This window comes from Periplaneta americana, chromosome 10 (genome assembly GCF_040183065.1).
Source record: "Periplaneta americana isolate PAMFEO1 chromosome 10, P.americana_PAMFEO1_priV1, whole genome shotgun sequence".
NCBI lineage: Eukaryota > Metazoa > Arthropoda > Insecta > Blattodea > Blattidae > Periplaneta > Periplaneta americana.
This window is the reverse complement of record NC_091126.1, coordinates 97,889,554-97,909,824: the sequence shown is the minus strand read 5'-3', so window position 1 is coordinate 97,909,824 and position 20,271 is coordinate 97,889,554. Positions and strand designations below refer to the sequence as shown.

Below are 20,271 nucleotides of genomic sequence, written 5' to 3'. Positions count from 1 at the left end.
GCCTTTAATGATGCTGCAGATTAGTTTCATGCAAATAGATTTAATTTAATACCAAAAAAACTCAATTCATACTGCTTTCATTAAGAAAGGTCCTCAATGATGATTATGAATACTGTGTCAAACTTCTTTGTTCATGCCATTTGAATAAATAGATAAATATGATAGGCTAACCTGAAAGGAACATTAAGATTATACTATTTGTTTTAAGTTATCCAGAGCTATCTATTTATTGACGCATTTAAATCTGCCTATTACGCCTTTCTCATACATTATATTTTATGGTATATTTATATGGGATAGTTTTACTAAAATTAATGACATTTTACTTTTACAAAAGAAGGTGTTGTGAATTATAACTGGGTCAGACTGTAATATTTATTGTAAATTACTCTTCAGTAAAATCAGTGCTTTCTTCTGGACATGTGCAATGGTATGCAGTACCGCAACAGCGTTTTAAAATTAACAGTTCTTCACAGAATGACAAATTGAATCCTAAAATAGGCAGTGGATACAAATAATAATAAGAAGGTGCTTCTAACATCACGTTCAGAATTCGGATGTTATTATAAATCTGTATTACTTGCAAATTATTTCTGAGTGCAGTATTAGCATCTTTATTCATAGACAAAATGCACAGACTAAAAGCATTGTAACAATTGTAAATCTTTACATATTGGTATATCATTGTTCAATCAAAATAATGACACAACTATTCAAAGCGATATAATTACTTAACAGTACCAATACTTAAACCAGCTAGAGTGAGATTATCAGAAACTAAGAGACGATTATATTCTGCAGCTAATTTAGTTATAAAGTACTCCAGGAGGCCAACTACATAACATTTCAAAAATTCAAAGCTGTCCTTCATAGCTAGTCAATTATGAATTCTTTTTATAGTATTGATGAATTTTTAGTATGTACCCACTGTAAATGTACTAGCCTATTAATGTGTTTGCAGTTGTTTTATTATACTGTTCATGTAACATGGCCTCTTGAGGTTCTCGACTTCATAAAGACTGACTGACTGACTGACTGACTCACTGATTGACTGACTGACTACAATATAATTGAAAATATATGGAATATCATGGCATCATGGCATACAGTTTGGCCAAAATGATGACCAGTGTGTTACAGAGTTGAGACTTCCAATGATAATACTCTGGTAGCATGGAACCGTAAAAGAGTGTTGCCAACTTATTCATAGCTTGCCAGACCATTCCCAGAGACAAGGTCCAAACGAAAAGGTTCAAATATATAAAAGGTCCATACATGAAAGTCCAGATACGTATTCGTCCATGATATTTAGTCCATAAACAAAAAGTCGAAAAGTAGAAATGTCCAATAGACAAAAAAGTCCAAAATGCAAAATTGGCTATTATACAAAAATGTTTATTTAAAAAGGGAGCAAACGTATGAAAGCAATACCATGACAGAAAAAAAAAAAACTCTAGACGGAAATGTTTGCAAGGTGACACACAAGTGATTAACACACGAAAGCATTGTTTCTGTTGTTATGGAAATGAAAGACTTCGAAAATTCTCAGTACTTTGTAGTAAATCTCAATGAGAATTTTGAAGAAGAAATTATGGAGTTCGTCCAATATGTGGATACTAAATACATCAATAGTACGCCAGTAAGAGGAAGGAGGAGGGCTGTTCTCCCTAAGTTCCCACCTGAAATGTGGAATGTTTATGAATTAGTATTAAATGGTCGCCAATGAACGAACAATGCTATGGAGAGATTCCACTCTCAGTTTCAAAGATTAGTTACTGGTACATCTCACCATGTAAACATATGGCGATTTATAGAACACTTTAAAATAACAACAGAATGAAACGGAAGTATTGGTGACACAATTATTAGGTGGATATGAAAATATTGAACAACCACTGGGTAGAAAATACCTTCAAAATCAACAAGTGGAAAATCTTGTAACCAGATGCCAGTAATTCAAAGACGAGAATGATATACCTCGGTACTTAAGGTCAATTTCTTTCCGCCTAAAATTGTTTTCTGACGCACAACCTGAAGATGATGATTATAAAGGTGAACTTTAATGTATTTCTTCAGTGCCTTGTTATAACAATTCTGAACAAATTAACTGAAGTAATTTAAATACAGTTACCGTAACACTTTTTAATCACTATTCATTAGTAATATATTTTTAGTAAGTATGGACATTTTACACAACTTCGTTCCAAGTGGACATTTTAGGCACTGAATCATATTCAATTAAGAATTGGACCTTTTCAGATCTGGCCCATGATTAGATTGGACATTTTAATTTTGGACTTTATGTAATTGGACATTTTCTGAGCTTGGACATTTTACATAAATGGACGTTACCACATTATGAACATTTTCGTAATATGGGTATTTCAGTATTGGACCATGTATCTGCTAACGTTCAGGAAGGGTGCAACATCAGAAGTAGTACAATCAATTACTAAGATGAGAAGGAAATCACCACTTTTTCAGAATTATTTCTCTGTTTGCTTTTAACCTTCAATTAACAATTTTCTCTTCATGTATTGGTGTCAAAATTTTTGTCAACAATGTAACATATTATGGTGAAGATCAATCTCAGTAATTTTCACAGTGACCAACTCTTCCCATTAGGGTAACTTAACGTAATTAAATTTTTATGTGTAAAAGGACAACCATATGCAAAGCACTGTTACACCTCGCAGATGTTCTATATGTTAACAAACCATTTTTGCTGTCATCAGCATATCACAATATAAGCATGTGAATATTAAACAAGCTGTAGGCATTTTTATTCATTTTTTTTTACCTGGATTGAAATACATTAAGGAATGAGGCAATGTTTCATAAAATAATAAGTACTGGTATCTTTCACTTTTTTATCCATGCAGTTCCTACACATAAACCTAAGTTAACTAAATAATAATAATAATAATAATAATAATAATAATAATAATAATAATAATAATAATAATAATAATAATAATAATAATAATAATAATAATAATAATGGTCTAGTGGCAAGTAAATATTCCCCTCTCTGATAGAGAGCTCCAAGTAAAATTTGTAGGCCAAGTTAAATTTAGAATCGGAATAACCACTGCAGTTGAAAGAGTTGTTAACAAAATGATAAAAAAAAACGCATTCCACTTTTCCAAAAAGAGAAGCAGGTACCAAATTATTATTTCTTAATTACCGTTTGTTATTGGTTTATTTTAGAATGCTTTTTGAACTCGTATGATTATATAGCATCTGAGTGAGATGGTGATAATCCCAGCAGAATAATTCCAGGGTCCAGCACCGCAAGTTATAATCAATAAGAGGTAAATGTATTGAGATAGTATGTTTTCATAATTATGTAAAATAGTGGTGTAAGTTACGAATGTATGAAACAGATTTCAAAGCAGGTGAATGCGATTATCAAGTTTACCTGGGTATATCTGTTACTGTAATAGTTTCTAAAGGATCACAAAACCAGTCTTGCAGTAAGGAGGACAGGTCATTGCACGTTTCTTCACCGTAAACTAGAACACCATCCTGAAATCGAAGCAAAATAATATATTAATACTTAATTTTATAAATCCAATTCTTATATAAGATAGAATTATAAAATATGATATACGAGTATATTCTTATCCATTACCGTACTTAATTGACCTATAGTAGTGGAATCTAAGTTTCGTGTATTAGAACAGATTTATTTCAGTACAAGTCCTGAACTCGAAATTATGGAAATAAGTTATGATTGAAAAAATAATATAGTATAGAGCGTTTCAGGGAAATAAGTGCATATGATTTGACATGTGAACAATTGTTCAGAATTTTTGTCATTACACATAAGCAAAATGGAAACAGCTATGCTAGTTATTCATAACCAATTATAATGTGGAAGCTGATCCCAATTAGAGACATAATTCATTCATTCATAGTGTTCTGCCCAAGGGCGGGTCTTTCACTGCAAACCCAGCATTCTCCAATCTTTCCTATTTTCTGCTTCCTCTTTGTCTCCGCATATGATTCATGTATCTTAATGTCTTCTATCATCTGATATCTTCTTCTGCCACGAACTCTTCTCCCGTTCACCATTCCTTCCAGTGCATCCTTCAGTAGGCAGTTCTTCTCAACCAGTGACCCAGTCAATTCCTTTTCCTCTTCGTGCTTAGTTTCAGCATCATTCTTTCTTCATCCACTCTTTCCAACACAGCTTCGTTTCTTACTATGTCTGTCCATTTCACACACTCCATCCTTCTCCATATCCCCATTTCAAATGCTTCTATTCGCTTCTCTTCACTTCGTCGTAATGTCCATGTTTCTGCCCCATACAATGCTACACTTCACACAAAGCACTTCACTAATCTCTTCCTTAGTTCTTTCTAGAGGTCCACAGAAGATGGTCCTTCTTCTATTAAAAGCTTCCTTTGCCATTGCTATTCTCCTTTTGAGTTCTTGGCAGCAACTCATGTTACTGCTTATAGTACATCTCTAATATTTGAAGCTGTCCACTTCCTCTACTGCCTCATTTAGAATTCGCAAGTTTACCTTCTTCACTTTTCTTCCTATGACCATGGTCTTCGTCTTGTTGGCATTTATCTTCATTGCATACTGGCCACAGCTGTCATTTAGCTTCTGTAGCTTAGTATCATCTCCTTTTCTGCTAACAACGCCATATAATCAGCAAATCTTGCATACTTTATTCTTCTTCCTCTTACTATCACTTCTTCCATGTTCTGAAAACAGTTCTTCACTAAATCCTCCAAGTATATGTTGAACAGGTTAGGTGATAAAGGGCATCCTTGTCGTACTCCTCTCCCTATTTCACTTCCTTCTGACATTTCTTCTCCTATCCTGACTTTGACTCGTTGTTTCATATAAAGGTTACTGAACAGCCTCCTCTCTTTTCAATCCACGCCAATTTTCTTTAGGATCCCCATCAGTTTATTCCAATCCACTCTGTCAAATGCCTTTTCTAAGACCACAAATACTACCGGTATATAAACTTCTTCATTCTTCTCTAGGTATCTTTCACCGATTATTGGTAGCAATCCATTGCATCTCTCGTATCTTTTTCCTTCCTGAAGCCAAACTGCTCTTCTTCCAACTATTCTTCCGTCTTAGAATACAAACATCAATTCAGTATTCACAGAAGAAGCTTTGTCGAGTGCGATATCAGGCTGATAGTCCTGAACTCGTTACATTTCTTTGCATTATTTTTCTTCGATATTGGAAGCAACACTGTCTCCATAAAATCTTCAGGCTAGTCGCCTTGCTCATATATTTCGTTGCATAATGATAGAATTTCCTTCTTGTCTTCACCCAAGCATTTCACTAATTCAATGGGGATTCCATCAACTCCTGTTGCTTTCCAATTCTTCATTTCCTTAAGCACTAGTTCAACTTCTTCCCTTAAAATAGAAAATCCTTTTCCGCCTTCTGATATGGGTTTTTCTATAGCCGAGTCATCTGGACGATTCCCTGTCTCATAAAACTCTTCTACATATTTCGTCTATCCGTTCAGTATTCCTCGTCTGTATGTTATTTCATTTCCGAGACATAATGTACATTAGGTTATTTCAGTCCATTTTTGTTCTGAAATCATTCCTGAAATGGGTCTCACATTATGAAATAATGAAATTGGAATGCGTGTACCCTAGAGAAATGTACAATAAGAAGTATAACGAAGAGAGAAGTGGATTGAATTTGCAAAAGTAACAGTCAAATACCCTTTAAAATTAGAAGGACCATTTAATCATTCAAACTTTCTTAAATAAATGTAAGTCACAGAAATTTTTTATTCCCTTTATAATTATTTTTGCGATCCTCAGAGAAGGTGACAATTCAATACTATTCTCGACATCCTGGTAATGGATCCTAAAGATAGGTTCTACTCTTTCCGTCTTCTCTGCTGATAAGAGCAAATACGTAGCTCTAAAATTCTGAAAGTTTCTGCATCTATGATGCGGTGCAAAAACTTTTAACTCTCTCCAAGCTAACACCATAATAAGAGGCAAACATTTTCTGCACAGTTCGATGGTGTTTGGGTAAAGGGATACAAGTCATAAAAATGAGTTTTGAGATAAATTAAAATTAAACTTCGGACCCTTATTGTAAATCAATTTTACACAAATAAAACATGTCAAATGCTAGTATAATTTTGTTTCTTGCATACCCCTTGTAGAATTTAACTTGTATATTCACCTGGGGAACAAAAACCTCCATTTGTACAAAAAATCACTTAACCCCCTTTATCCGAATATTATCGAATTTTCCTCAATAATAATAGTTTTATAAGCTTATTTTATGAATAATATGTATAATTGGAAAGAAAGTGCAATTCATATTTCACTGTTTATTATAATTTTATACAATTTTGTTAGTATTTGATAAAACTGATATTGTTCATTTCTAAGGAAATTATTCATAACATAAATATATTAAAAATTTAATTTTTATATTATAAATATGTTCTATTTATTTTTGCCTCAAAGCCTCGTCTTTTATAATTCACTGGAAGACGAATATTTCCTAAATATGCACTATGGTTATCAACTTTCAACTACTAATCATTCACTGTAGTTGCTATCACTACTTGCTTTCCTTTAAACATTTTAATCTTAAGGGAGTCATTACTTGGAGCAAAAGGTTTACCCGTCAGTTTTGCTTCTGTTGTCACAGCGAAAAGAATTCTTATAAACACAATGTTACAAGTACAGAGCTTGGTGACGCCACAACCAAAGAATCTCACTGACGAAACAACTACAATAGGTAATAATTTTTTTATTTAGTTTACAATTTTAATTTTTAGATACCCATTTATTTTGTAATTCATAAATGGATTCTTACTTTATTACTTTACTTAATAATATATTTACTTAGGACTTTTCGTTAGCAATATTATTAAACACATCACATACTGTATCAGTGCATATACCAAAAATGTTGGTGTTTTAATTTGTCAAATTGTAACTACATTGTTATTCCATCTTTTATAACTGTTTCACGTCTATGTGATGCGCAATGGGAAATGAATAATATTTCACTCAGTACTATATTGGTACTGTTATTAAAAGAACGAGTCATTTCTGATAGTCATCATTGCAGCACATGGTCTGGTAATGGTATGATCTGGTAACAGTGTTACCAGCTCTACTGAGGAAATAACACGGGCTAATTAAAATGTTCGTGTGAGACATTTAATGGGGTGCGATTTGATAAGAAAAAGTTATATGAGGCAGTTATATAGAAACTTGGTAATATTTATTTCCTCATGAAACTTGCTTTGTTGTTGTAAAAGTTACTCATATAAAGATATTCTATGTGTATCACAAAATTTTATTGTAATAACATGTAAGCACATTCAAATTACATAGACACATGTCATTACATAAAACAAACAGATTAAGAAAATTGCAGACTCACATATCAGCCCAGTAAATATTTAAACTTTATTAATTCAAGTCCTTAATGAGTAATGTGTATACAATTTCAGGGGCTTCGCTATGAAGGACAATTCCATTAGAGTATTTCCCAGTACTTTTTGAAGGGTAAAAAAATAAAATCTTTGCCTCTTCCTTGTATGTGTTTAATAGATGACTAGCTGCTAATAAAACTTCAATAATAATAATAATGAAAAAAAAACGTAGCACACTGAATTAATGTTCCAAGAATTAATGCAGGTAACCTTATGGCATTATGCTCACCCATTCGAAACAAAAATAAAAGTGACGATATAAAATAATATTACAATCAACATTTCAAATCAAAATGCGATAAATCAACACACAAGTACCAAATGTGTCTGTTAAATTTATCTAAAAATATTGGACTAGCTCAAAACATTTTGCGGACAAGGAGTGCAGGGAGTGTTTAGAACTCATTGGTTGGTACGAGGTTGCCATGCCATTTGCATACCACTCTTCATGAGCTGTAACTGTAAGAAGGGACTGCTTTTTTTAGTAATAGTACAATATTTCATAAAATTTATTTACACATAACAACTGAATTGAAATGGAGCAAAAGGAAGGAGAGCTGTCACCTTGACTGAATTCAGTTCAAACAAATGCACCCAAAATTGAAAATGCTTGTATCACCACGGAGACAGCTTTGTTATTTTGTATAAAATATCCAGAGTTCGACATATTTCTGATTATACTTCATACAGAAACATATTTCACCATATAGATTCAACTTCCACAACAATATAATTCATAACACAGGGAGAATCTATCAATGTCAACTAAGATGGGGTGCCTTGACAGTTCAGTTAGCTTACAATGACTGTGGACCCGAGTTCGAATTCCAAAGATGGTAGAATCATGTTTATGGTGGACAAATCCAAAGTTCCTGAGATTTTTTTAAAGGTTCTCCTGTTTCTCTGAATCATTCTTCTGTTAAACCTCTGACACTATCTGTGCGCTGGACTCACGTCAGAGTGGTGGAATTTGCCTCACTACAAAAATATCAGTTCAAAGAGGCATGCTTACCATAGCATAATTATATTATATATACAAATTAAACAAAACAAAAGCAGGAAATATATGCGTTTAGAAGCACAAGATAGGCATACTTTTCCTTACTCACAAGGGAAGGATTTGGACCTCCCGACGAGAATCATCACGAAACTTTCTGGAGTGGTTAAGCATGAGACGAAAGTAACTGGGGCGAAGTGCGGCACTTCGCAATTGCCCGTAACTTCTATAACATTGCTAATGAAAATGGAGCACGCACCTATAATGTTTGCAGCCATAAAGTGTTTAACACAATTTACCTGCGACATAAGAGACATGTAGAGATTATGTACATCATAAAGTTGCAAATAGCTTAATATATCTCATTCCACGTCTTGGTAATGTGGTGTGAAAAGGCAATGTTGCAAGCAAAGTTAAATCCTTCACAACGAGAAGATATTGACGGCACTTGAATGAATCACAGTCAGGAGTGATGCATGTGTCAGAAACAGCAAAATTAATGTCCAACACATTACAGAACATAAGAGTTGTGTCCAGTGACACATATCCAGACACCTTCCACGCATAGCGAAGTATAGATTGGTACTGTGGTGTACTTAATTGATTGCAAGTCTTATATAAGAGAATACAACTAGAAAATGATTCTGTCATGCAGGTTGACGGTATTCTTCACATCATAACGTAAGTACTCTTCCATGTGTCGTGAGAAAAGTTTATACTGGCGAAAGAGGCTGGCAGTTCTTTGTGGTTTTAGGTGATTTGATCTTTGCAAATTTAAGTCCCTATTGCCGAAGGCTTTGATTGACAAACTCGCGTCGGTTTGATCAGATAATGAATCCAGCAACAGAAGCGTTAGTTCCGGTTCCAGTACTTCACACATCCAGGACAGTATGAGAGCTGCTGACATTTTACCACTGGAACTGCAGTCATATTCTATACTTGGAGTTTGGTTACGTTGTAGTGTTTCGGAAACACATTTGCCAAATTTACCACCTGTTTCCTGAAAGCAGACATACAGTTTCTTTGCAAGGCGTCCTGACATTGAAATAAGCACCTATATGTGTTTATAATAAGTGGTGGCTTGTTGGTATCACTTATGAGCTTCAGACCTGTCTTTGGACAGCTGACTAAACAACAATTGTGTACGAGTGGGTAGTAGATGAAACCTGTTGCACACCAGCTTCCCCAATCATTGATAATGTCCCGTTTGACGTGAGTTCATATTCAAATCGACTTTGGTCTGTATTGAACACGATGTAGGCATCGATCACATTAGCTATAATGTAGTCCGTAACTTCTCGTATAATCTCCAATGCTCTGGTCCTCACGATGGTGTTAAGAGTTACTTCCTGCCTAGTAACGAATCTTGTGATCTTGTTTGATGTTATTTTATAGCGGTGTTTGAATTGCCTAGGAAATATTTGCTGACTTTAAAAATTGCGAATGTCATTGAGATAGCTGCTTCTTTCCTCACTTATTTAAATGCCAGTAGTGAATGATGTGTTCTATGTCACGCGCATTCCGGAATTTGGTACACATATGCTGGCGAATTTGAGCAGTTCTGTGTTCTATCGTAGGCCTACCCCATCTCTGAAGAGCGATTACCTATTTGCCGCAATTTTTCCGGTGATATCTTGAATTTTCGGGCAGTTGTTGCACCGGTTTTATTTGCAATCTTAATACTGTCATAGACATTTTACATTTCTTTTTTTTTTTTAAGAAAACTGTTCGTGAATGCTTTTCCGTTTCGCTTTAGAGGTGATAGTTGATAGGAACTTTAACTGGTTATCGAGTTGTGTGCTGGAGACCCGGTGTATCACCCACTATCTTCAGATAAAAGTCATAGTTTCATCATCACACCACAATGTCTGTCTCTTCAACATGACAGCGTCGCCACTGGTATTTTGCTTCAATAGGCTATACAACTCCCGTGAAATTCGCATGTCGATGTACGTTGGAGCCATGTTGTCCGTCTGGTAATTCTGCATCACCTAATTCACCAATATCTGTACCACAGCATAAGGGTTATAACCAATTTTGCAAAACACACAACAGTCTACATGTATCCTACATACAGTGTTTGTTATAATAGTATAGGAACAGGCCTATGCCCTGAATCATACTACTTATGTACGCACTGATGTACACAACGGACACCTGTCAGACATGCGCCATATCGTCTAATGACACTAGAGAACTCAGGTACAATGCGTTTGACAATTTATGGATGCAAACAATACAGGTGAGGCGTGCTCCACTTTCATAAGCCATGTTATAAGGCAGAAGCGGGCAAACTGGAAATCATGATTAAATCGGTAGCAGGGAGGGTTCTGACATCACGTTCCTCCCACCAACTACCACTCCCTCTGTAAGCGACCCTTAGTCGATGTGACGGATTGTTTTTGCGATGTTGAATACTCATAAAAGCCCATTCCAAGTAGATTGGAAAGGAAAATTCTTCTATTGTGCTCATGGAGAAAACGTGATATGCTTAGGCCTACTATGCAACAAAATCGTTATAGGAACGCACAGAAGCAATATACACAGACATATACATGTCATAAGAACCACAGCTTAATTACAGGTAAATAATCGGTAGTTTGAAGTTTAATACTTACACAGTAAACTAAAAGAATGATAATACTAGCTAGATCATTTTTCTGTTTTCACAAATTTTAGATAAAATTTCGCTTTATCTTTTCTATTTTAATTTCTACTTCTCTCTATTTCAATTTATAGGGTCGGAACATACAGAGCAGCTTGAAAAATTAAAAACCGAAATATTAAGTAACCAGAATAGAGAGGAGGCGAATGTCTTGACTCAAAAACAAAAGGAAATTCTTGCCAGTTACATAGTTGCAAGGGAAGTCGCAAAATCATTGAAACCTTTTAGTGACGGGGAATTTATTAAAACATGTTTAATAAGTGTGGCGAGTGTTATGTCTCCTGAAGGAAAGGAACAATATGAAAACATTAGTTCATCTCATCGCATTACAGGGAGAAGAATAGAAGATATTTCATATCTGGTGGATGAGCAATTAAAATCTAGTATTTCCCAATTCATAGCGTATTCACTAGCTTTAGATAAAAGTTCGGACATTGCTCAGTCAGCATGGATCTTAAGGTAATTTTCATTTATTTTTATATCAACTTCTTGTAATAAAATTTGTACAATACATTTAATTGTAAAACATTAATGAGAGCATGCTTAACACACGGCAGAGATAATGTGTGCGCATACCTTATATTATGTTTCTCCTAAAGTTCGCCACTGCACATGAAAGGGGTGAAGTGTATTCCCCTACCACACAAACTCTCCTCTGTGTGGCAGATAGTATCTCAAAATCTGCCCACCACTGTTATAGGGGTTATGGGCGATTGCGAAATGCCGCATTTCGCACCAGTTACTTTGGACTTATGCTTGTCTACCCCAGAATGTTTCGTGACGATTCTCTCGTCGGAAGGTCCAAAGTCTTCCCTTGTCAGAGAAAAAAAACTTATGTTTTCTGGAAATGCGGTAGCATGGGTGGAGCGCTGTTCTTCTTCACTGTCTTTAACATCCTTCTCTCTCACAAAATAAACGGTAGGAGTACGTGCAGATAAAGTGTCAAAATTCAACTCTCCAGTTCAGTATTAAACATCATTTCAAGAGTATCGATCCAAAACAGTGCGATATGATGTAGTATTATAACTGACGTAGGCCTACAGATGGCATCAGTCTGAAGAGGAGTAGTACTGGTACGCATTCGGAGTGGGAGGACAGGACACTCTAGTGAAACTTCATCATGCCCTTGACTCTGAATTGACAGATGGCACCATATATCTGAGTGACGGTACTTACAAAAAAGCACCCTTTCGGACTTAAGTATCATTCCTAAATAAAAAAAAATGGTAAGACACAATATGTCTCAGGCTGTGGTGCTAGCCTTCAGGCCCCTCCTCCGTAGAAAGAAAAAAGAGGTACTTAGTGAAAAAATTATACTAACATGCTACAGTTCTACAACATTTAACACTGAAAAAATGTCAATAGTCACGAGATTTTCTGTCTATAATTTGTATAACAAGAAAGTGAAATTACACTCTTAAAATCAGCAGGTCTAGATCAGAATTAATTGAATTTCTGTATAGAGAATCGTTAAATTTCGGAGAGTTCAAAATGGAAGACTAACAATACTCAAATACTATAACTATACGCAAATGATTCAGGTTATGTTTCCCTTACTTTTGCTAATTTAATCAAATTAGTTTTAAGTTTATCTAAGCAAATAATTTAATATAATTTAAATAGAAATGTGATTTTCTTTAACAATCCTTAAGAAATTCAATGACAAATACGTATTACACTGCAACATACCTTAAAAATTTTGAGATTATTCTGTGGAGCTGCAACCAAGGCCTTGAGTGCTTTCATCATTCTTGCACGATTCCTGAAAATAATACATTTATGCCTCAATATAATTATAATATTAACCTGTATTTTGCTCTGCAAATCATTTAAGTGTATTAGGTCAGCCATTAGACATTCTGTCATAAAATCACTCCATCAATCTGTTGGTCTGCTGATCAGCAAGTGGGTCATTTGGTCGGTTGGTAGTTCAGTTGTTTGGTTCGTCAAATCACTGTAGTAGCACAGTCTACTATATACAGTCACGAAGCTTGGGGTGATTTTTTTGCAAATCTCGCTATAGTTGCTAGCCGCTTGGAGCGCTGTGAATACTAGGAACAATAGACTGTGCCACAGCCATCGTGATCTAATACAGGCCGTAAGGCAGACCATGTAACTCGCTTAACCCGATCACGAAGGGCGGCGTTTCAACCATATAAATTAGTTGGAATGCATAAACAGTAACACATGTTTCTCTAAAATGTAGTGTAATTCAATTAATAAAATTTAAAACAATGATTATGAGACACTTCAGACATAATTCACTTGCGAGTTAAGATGTAATATTATTTATGGTGTGTAAATTACGTTGTTCGTATGTGTAATTTCTGGGAGTTGTCTTTATTTCGATTAAATATTGTGAAATTCTTGTACATTCATTTATGCACGATTCAATAATTTTCAATTGCACCGCAGGGATATTTAGATATGTTGAAATTATAGGTTATGTTTACTGTACCAGTTGCCCCTTTCTGTCTAAATTTAGTGATCTCCAATGCCTTGCCATTCATATGAAAATTATAAGTTATGTTTACTATATTTAACTTATATTCCTAAATTCGCAATCATACAATATAATTAAGCAGAATGTCATGTATGATACCCCGGACATTCAATTTGTCTGTATTTTAATACTACAATTGACTCAACTGAATTGAGTACTGAATTATTGTATTTATCTAGTACTTAAGAGACGAAGTAACACAACTGTACGCACATTAATTTCATAGGAGTGGTATGGTAAATGTTTTGTCTAAAATTAAGGAAGGTAGATGTGCTAAATTGAAATCACAATATAAATTCTTTTTCATTGAACCTCAAAATAGCTTCCATTCTAAACTTGAAATGTTGACGCGAACATTTTATGTTAACATGTAAAAACACAGTTTTGTAATTATTTCTGCAACATATTATGCAACAAGAAGTAAACGGAACTTATGGACATATTACACTAAATAAAGCTTAGCAATGATAAGCAATAAAGTTATAATATTTCACTGAGTTCCATACACTGAAATAGAAAACCCGAACAAACATTACGGCCTGATCGAAAAAGCATTGACTATGCCGTATTTCGCATTTTTGTGAAAAGCTATGTAAACTGTGAAATGTTCGTTATCGATTGTAATAACTGTAAATGGCTAAAATACAATAATTTGAATAATAATATGGGACAAGGAGACGTTTGTAGTACTATAAATTGTAAGAAAAATAGGTTATAGTATCCTTGTTCCGAAAGATCCAGGAAGGTGAGTTTATAGAATTTAATATATATTTTATGAAAATAATATATAAACCTTATGTATTTCATATTTCAATAGTGGAAGGAAGGTGTTAATTTTTTCAAAAGAACACGATATCGAAAGTACAATACATTTTATGGTCTGCTAGGGAAAGAGTGTGTGATGAGGCGATAGTAGCGATCCTGATGGCGAGCAACTATCTATGGATGCGTATTTCAACTGTCTATGTTTGCATATTTAGTAAGTATTAAGCTTCGTGACTGTATATACTAGACTGTGGTAGTAGCCTGTACTCATTCAGTTAGTGTTAATCAAGTGGCCAATCTCTAAAGTTAGTCTCGATCAACTAATCTCTTAGTCATACCAGGCAATGCGACAGTCTGGCAATTTATTTAGCCTATACAGTTAAGTTAGTTCATCCAGTCTGCCATTCAAGCCAACCCCTCAGTCACTCAGTCCAGACGTCCAGTTATTCAGTTCCGCCACCCAGTCATTCAGGTCATCCTCCAGCTGCCCACTTACATATACAGAGTGATTCACACGGATTTACCGTCCTCTACGGAGCTTATTTCTGAAGATATTTTGAGTAAAAGATGTCATATAAACATAGTTCCTATTCTCAATATTTTCAGAGTTACACTAATTCAAAGTTGTTTGTAAAATACGTCTTTTCTTTAGTTTGAAGGTCAAAGAATAATACAAATAGAGAATGAACCATTCCGAAGTATCATTTCTTTAATTGGAAAGTATTATGAAGCTAAAAATGTGCTGTGAACTCCTTAGTTGCTTCGTACAGACATCTTTTGTCTATTTTTAACTAGAAAATTACATTATTCTTACGCACTTATCACAAAATTATTACAAATCACACCACTTCCACCGACTTAATTATTTGCAGTTCAATTTTGCATCATAATTTACAGTCTTGGAGAGTTTACAACACATTTTAAAAAATGTCGTCGTCCGCTTGAGTACACTTGGCCGCACGCTTGTGAACGGCACTCATCGCTCTACGTAACTGCATACGGCTATCTTTGATTTCCGTAGCGCTCGCGCTGGCTGCTGACTGCACGCTGACCAAGATCACACGTTCACAGCAATGCGTTCCAATAACGAAACGTAACTCTGTATTGCTGAGAATAGAACCCATGTTTATATGACTTTTTTTGCTCAGAATGTCTTCGGAAATAAGCTCCGTAAAGGACGGAAAATCCTCATGAATCACCCTGTATAATGCAGCTGTCCAAGTTATATATTCCAACTGGATAGTCGGACCATCAGCGAGCTAGTCTGTTCAGCCAGCAAGTCCAGTCAGTCAGTCAGTCAGTCAGTCAGTCAGTCAATCAGTCAGTCAGTCAGTCAGTGTCACTCAGCAAGCTAGTCAGTTTAGGTGGTAAGTCAGCTAGTTCAGTCAGTCCAGCCAGCCAGTCAGTTGTCAGTCCAGCCAGTCAGTCAGTCAGTCAGTGAGCTCGTCATTTCAGTTAGTCAGGTGGTCAGTCAGTCAGTCAGTCAGTCAACAAGGAAGCCAATCAGTTCAGTCAGTCCAGTAAGCTGGTCTAGTCAGTCAGACAGTCAGTCAGTCAGTCAGTCAGTCAGTCAATTCAGTCAGTCAATTCAGTCGATTATTAAATTAATGAAGTCGTTCAGTCGAACATTAAAATCAGTCACTGAGTGTATTAGATGATATACCTAAAAATGTTTCTAATAGAGATGCTTCATATCATCTTAATCATAAAACAATGCATTTGAAGCATACATTCTACCGATTTTGTATGCAGTCATGGTGGGCATACAGGGTGAATCAGGGCCTCTGCGACAAACTCTGAGGATCAATAGATGTCTCAATGAGGATCATTTTTCATGCAACAACCCATGTTCTCCGATGCCTCGTTTAAAAGTTACGCAACATCGAGAAAAAAGACACAGCTGACAAGTTACAAGTGTTCAAATTGTCTACCCTAACCTGATTACATTCATTACACCATAGTAGCAGTGATTATCGAACTCTGCCGAACATTACTGTTCTATGTCGAATTTAATCAAAAGCAGCGAATATTTGTACAGTCAGTTTCTCTCTGGTGTTAATTCGAGTGGTGTACATTTCACATGTTCCCAAAGAAAAACTATTAGGGCGTAAAGTCTAGTGATCACGCTGGCCATGCAACAGGTCCCGGTCTCCTTATCCATTGCTCCTCGTAGATGTTCAGATGTGCTCGTAAAACCAGGTTGAATTGCGTTGGGACGTCATGTTGGAATCACATGTCTCCGCACATCGTCAAAGTCACACCCCCCCCCCCATGAACAGCGGAAGCGTGTTGCGAAGGGCGCTCCATTCAAACGGGGCAGCAAAACGACGGACACTTGTACCAGTTTGTAAGGGTAATTGAAGAAATAAATGAATAATTAATTTCATAATTAATTGTAAATGTCACTAAAACCTATCTTTTTTTTTTTTCGATGTCGCGTAGCTTCTAAACAAGACATCGGAGAACATGGGTTGTTTCACAAAAAGTGATCCTCATTGCGAAATCTATCGATCCCCAGAGTTTGTCGCAGAGGTCCTGAATCACCCTGTATGTAACACAGTGAATGAAGGAAAACATATTTAATTGACTTCGTAACATTTGTCGTGTACTACGAAGAGGTGAATTCTTATTCAAGTTTCAATAGTTGTTCTTCCATGCACGTATGCCACCAATGATATAAATTTTACGCTGTTCACATTGTTCACTTGTTTAACCAACATTGTCGCTTCCTGAGCTTCGGGATAAGAATGGACATCATCCTGAGAAACTCATAGTTTATCATTGCGGCCGATGTGACGCAATATGACTTGTTGGATGAAAAATACAGAGTGTTATAAAAGTATGCAATATTTTAGGAGGTGATAGTATGCATCAAAACAAGAAAAAATGTCTAATAAACATGGGTCCTACAACACATACTTTCTGAGGTATGAACACTTGTTCATAGGACGTGCTCAATGTGACGTCCATTTATGGTAATGCATTTTTCTGCCCTACAATACAGCAGATTACCAGATAATCATACCGTAGTTCACACCCCTGGCTTGGAATACTTATACGTCGCAAGGAATACTGAAAACAAAAGTTTGGTTGTGGATATGAGCAGGGTTGAGCAGAGATGTTGTGAATTTTCGTAATCAGCATGTGTAGGCTGAAAAAAATTCCCATGCGCTTGAAGAAACAAGGCATCAGCACAGATTCTCAAACAACGTATGGGCAGGCGTTCTTGGCGATAGATTAAGGGCCATACATGCTACCACAGAGTTTAACTGAAGCTCGTTATCAGGACTTTCTTATTAACGTATTACCTACCTTGCTGGAGTATGTGCCATCTCAGCAAAGACTACAGATGTGGTTCATGCATGATGGCACACCAATACATTTTTTTCTGCAATGAGCGTTAACACCTGACGCTGACGTTTCAGGACCGCTGGATTGATTGGGGAGGCCCCAAACCTTTGCCTGCTCGTTCCTCAAATCTAAATCCCCTAGACTTTTGGTTATCAAGAACAACCAGGTCGATTTCAAAGAGTGAGCGATTCCTTACACCGAAGGGCAGAGGAATGCATTACCATGAATGGCCGTCACATTGAGTACCTCCTATGAACAAATGTTCAGATCTCAGAAAGTATGTGTTATAGGACCCATTAGACTTTTTTTTCTTGTTTTGATGCATACTAGCACCTCCTAAAATATTGGATACTTTTTTCTTAACACTCTGTATAGGCGTACAGCTCACATATTTAAGCGTACAACCTACCTCCAAGCCTCCACCCCTGAATTAGCGGCGTGGACTAAGCATCTGTGTGTCACGCAGACAGTCTGAGTTCTAAGTCCCAGTTTGATCTGGAATTTTTCATTGAAAATTTCATAGCATTACTTAGGCCTATGGCAGATAAGTGTCGAATCTGGAGGTTCTCGCGTCAGGTATCTATATAATCCCGTCACGATCTCCATATCATTGTCATTGTACGATAACATTTCCCCGGTGCAGAGGAGGCTGATTCGAAATTCGCAACTCAAATGCTCAGCGAACCTTAGCGCAGACAGTTGGTTATGGTTTGGAAATCGTCCAGATAAGAGAATAGTACCTGTGCGATATACCAGGGATATTTTTCATGCTGGATCATACGACACTTCAAAACATCAAATGAAAATCTTCCAGACCCATCAAGAACAATGCGGCAGTACTCTCGGTCATAATTTAATACTGAAGTCCCTACCTCCAACACTGGAAATGATGAAGTGCTCTTTGCAAGAATCCGACTTAAGGTTGCTGAGGTAAATTCTCAGTCACATGAAAGAAGTTATCTTTCTCTTACAAAGGCTCAACTGCTTCCACATTAAGAATATTAAAAAGTTTCCGCTTTAAATACAAGAAAACTAATGACGGACAGAAATTACTTATGGAGAGGTGTGATATTTTTGCGTTAAGGTAAACATTTCTTCGAATAATGTACAACATTCGAGTTTCTGAATACAAGAGACCAATATTTTATTTAGACGACACCTGGATAAACACGGAGAACAATTGAATACCCCCGGAATAAGGGTATAAGTACATAGGGAAACATGAGTCATATACCCTTATTCCAGGGGGGTATTCAATTATTAAAGGAAGACGATTTCGTAAAATAGATAGAACCGGATGATATCTCAGAACCAATTGTAATAAATTTAGAAAAAAAAAAGATATAGAGAACGAAAGCAGTGCGGGAATACTACACAACAGGCAACTGATATCTCCCTCAAACTTCGGTCTCTCTCTCTCTCTCTCTCTCTCTCACGAGACGTTTGTCTTCCGTAAGAGACACCGATATTACAACGCCGCAGTTGTCTGTTATTGGTTCTCGCCATATGAAGGAGATTTGCCGCGGATAACAGCACTCACTCACTCACTCACTCACTCACTCACTCACTCACTCGGATGTGACATTGCTGAAATATAGTTACCTAAATGATTACCTGATAACAGTTCACGATTAACAGGTGATAACCAATGCCAATATGACTCAGAAGATGTGAATGATTATTATCCAACCAGTATGGGGTAAGTTGCAGTTAGCACGATGATCCATCCCCGCCGTTACAGCTGACTCGAGAAACCACACTTCACTACCGAAATTCATCACTATGCTGAATAGGCACCAGATGTATCATGACAGAATTTCACAATTTCTTCTCCATAAATATTCAAACCTGCGCTTATTCCGTAAACCTAGTCCAAGATGTGATGTCATAGACCAGAACGCTACGGCGAGGGACAAGCCTCAAATCCTGCATTTATTATTATTTATTATTTTTTCCAGTTATGTCACTCATTCCTCAAAACTATATTACAGTACTTTAATACTAAAAAAATGGAACTTCGATTTCGTTACGCACCACACAAGCAGGGACGTCGCTAGGGGTGTGCGAAAGGATGCGCAAGCACCCCATAAAAAATCGGAGCACCCCTTTCCGCAACCCGAAGGACATTTAAAGTCCTGATTTGGGCAATTTATTTTAAAAAATACTAGGAGTAAGTTATTTTGAAGAACAACAGTCCTGTAAGAGTGTAAAACAAATTTCATTAAACGCGAGAAATAATACCTAGCCATTATTCAAACTGTACATAACATTTGACATTTTACACGATTCACAGTTAAACGCAAATCAACGTTAATCTTGTGTTTATTCGATCACTAAATAGCGTTACATCTGCTTGAACGTCGTTAGCATTAATATGCATCGGTGCAAAGCAGTCGACTCGACAATGAGCATTCCCCGATGTCAGACCCATTATTGGTAAGTTTATTATTATTATTATTATTATTATTATTATTATTATTAGGCCTTTTATTATTATTATTATTATTATTATTATTATTATTTTCAATATA

The 20,271-nt window shown here is 36.0% G+C and overlaps 1 protein-coding gene across 15 annotated transcripts in view; it reads right to left on the bottom strand.

Moving 5' to 3' along the window:
- Ipk1 (Inositol phosphate kinase 1) overlaps positions 1–20,271 on the bottom strand; it is a 1,778,442-nt gene that overhangs the window by 40,006 nt on the left and 1,718,165 nt on the right. For all 15 annotated transcript variants that reach the window (XR_011334445.1, XM_069837977.1, XM_069837964.1 and 12 more), the window contains 2 exons: positions 12,811–12,883; positions 3,422–3,528 (listed from right to left, as the gene is read on the bottom strand). Coding sequence is in view for 14 of the 15 variants with exons in the window: in XM_069837977.1 (XP_069694078.1) it covers positions 3,422–3,528; positions 12,811–12,883 (180 nt within the window). In the remaining variant the exon portion in view is untranslated. The remainder of the gene's footprint in view (positions 1–3,421; positions 3,529–12,810; positions 12,884–20,271) is intronic.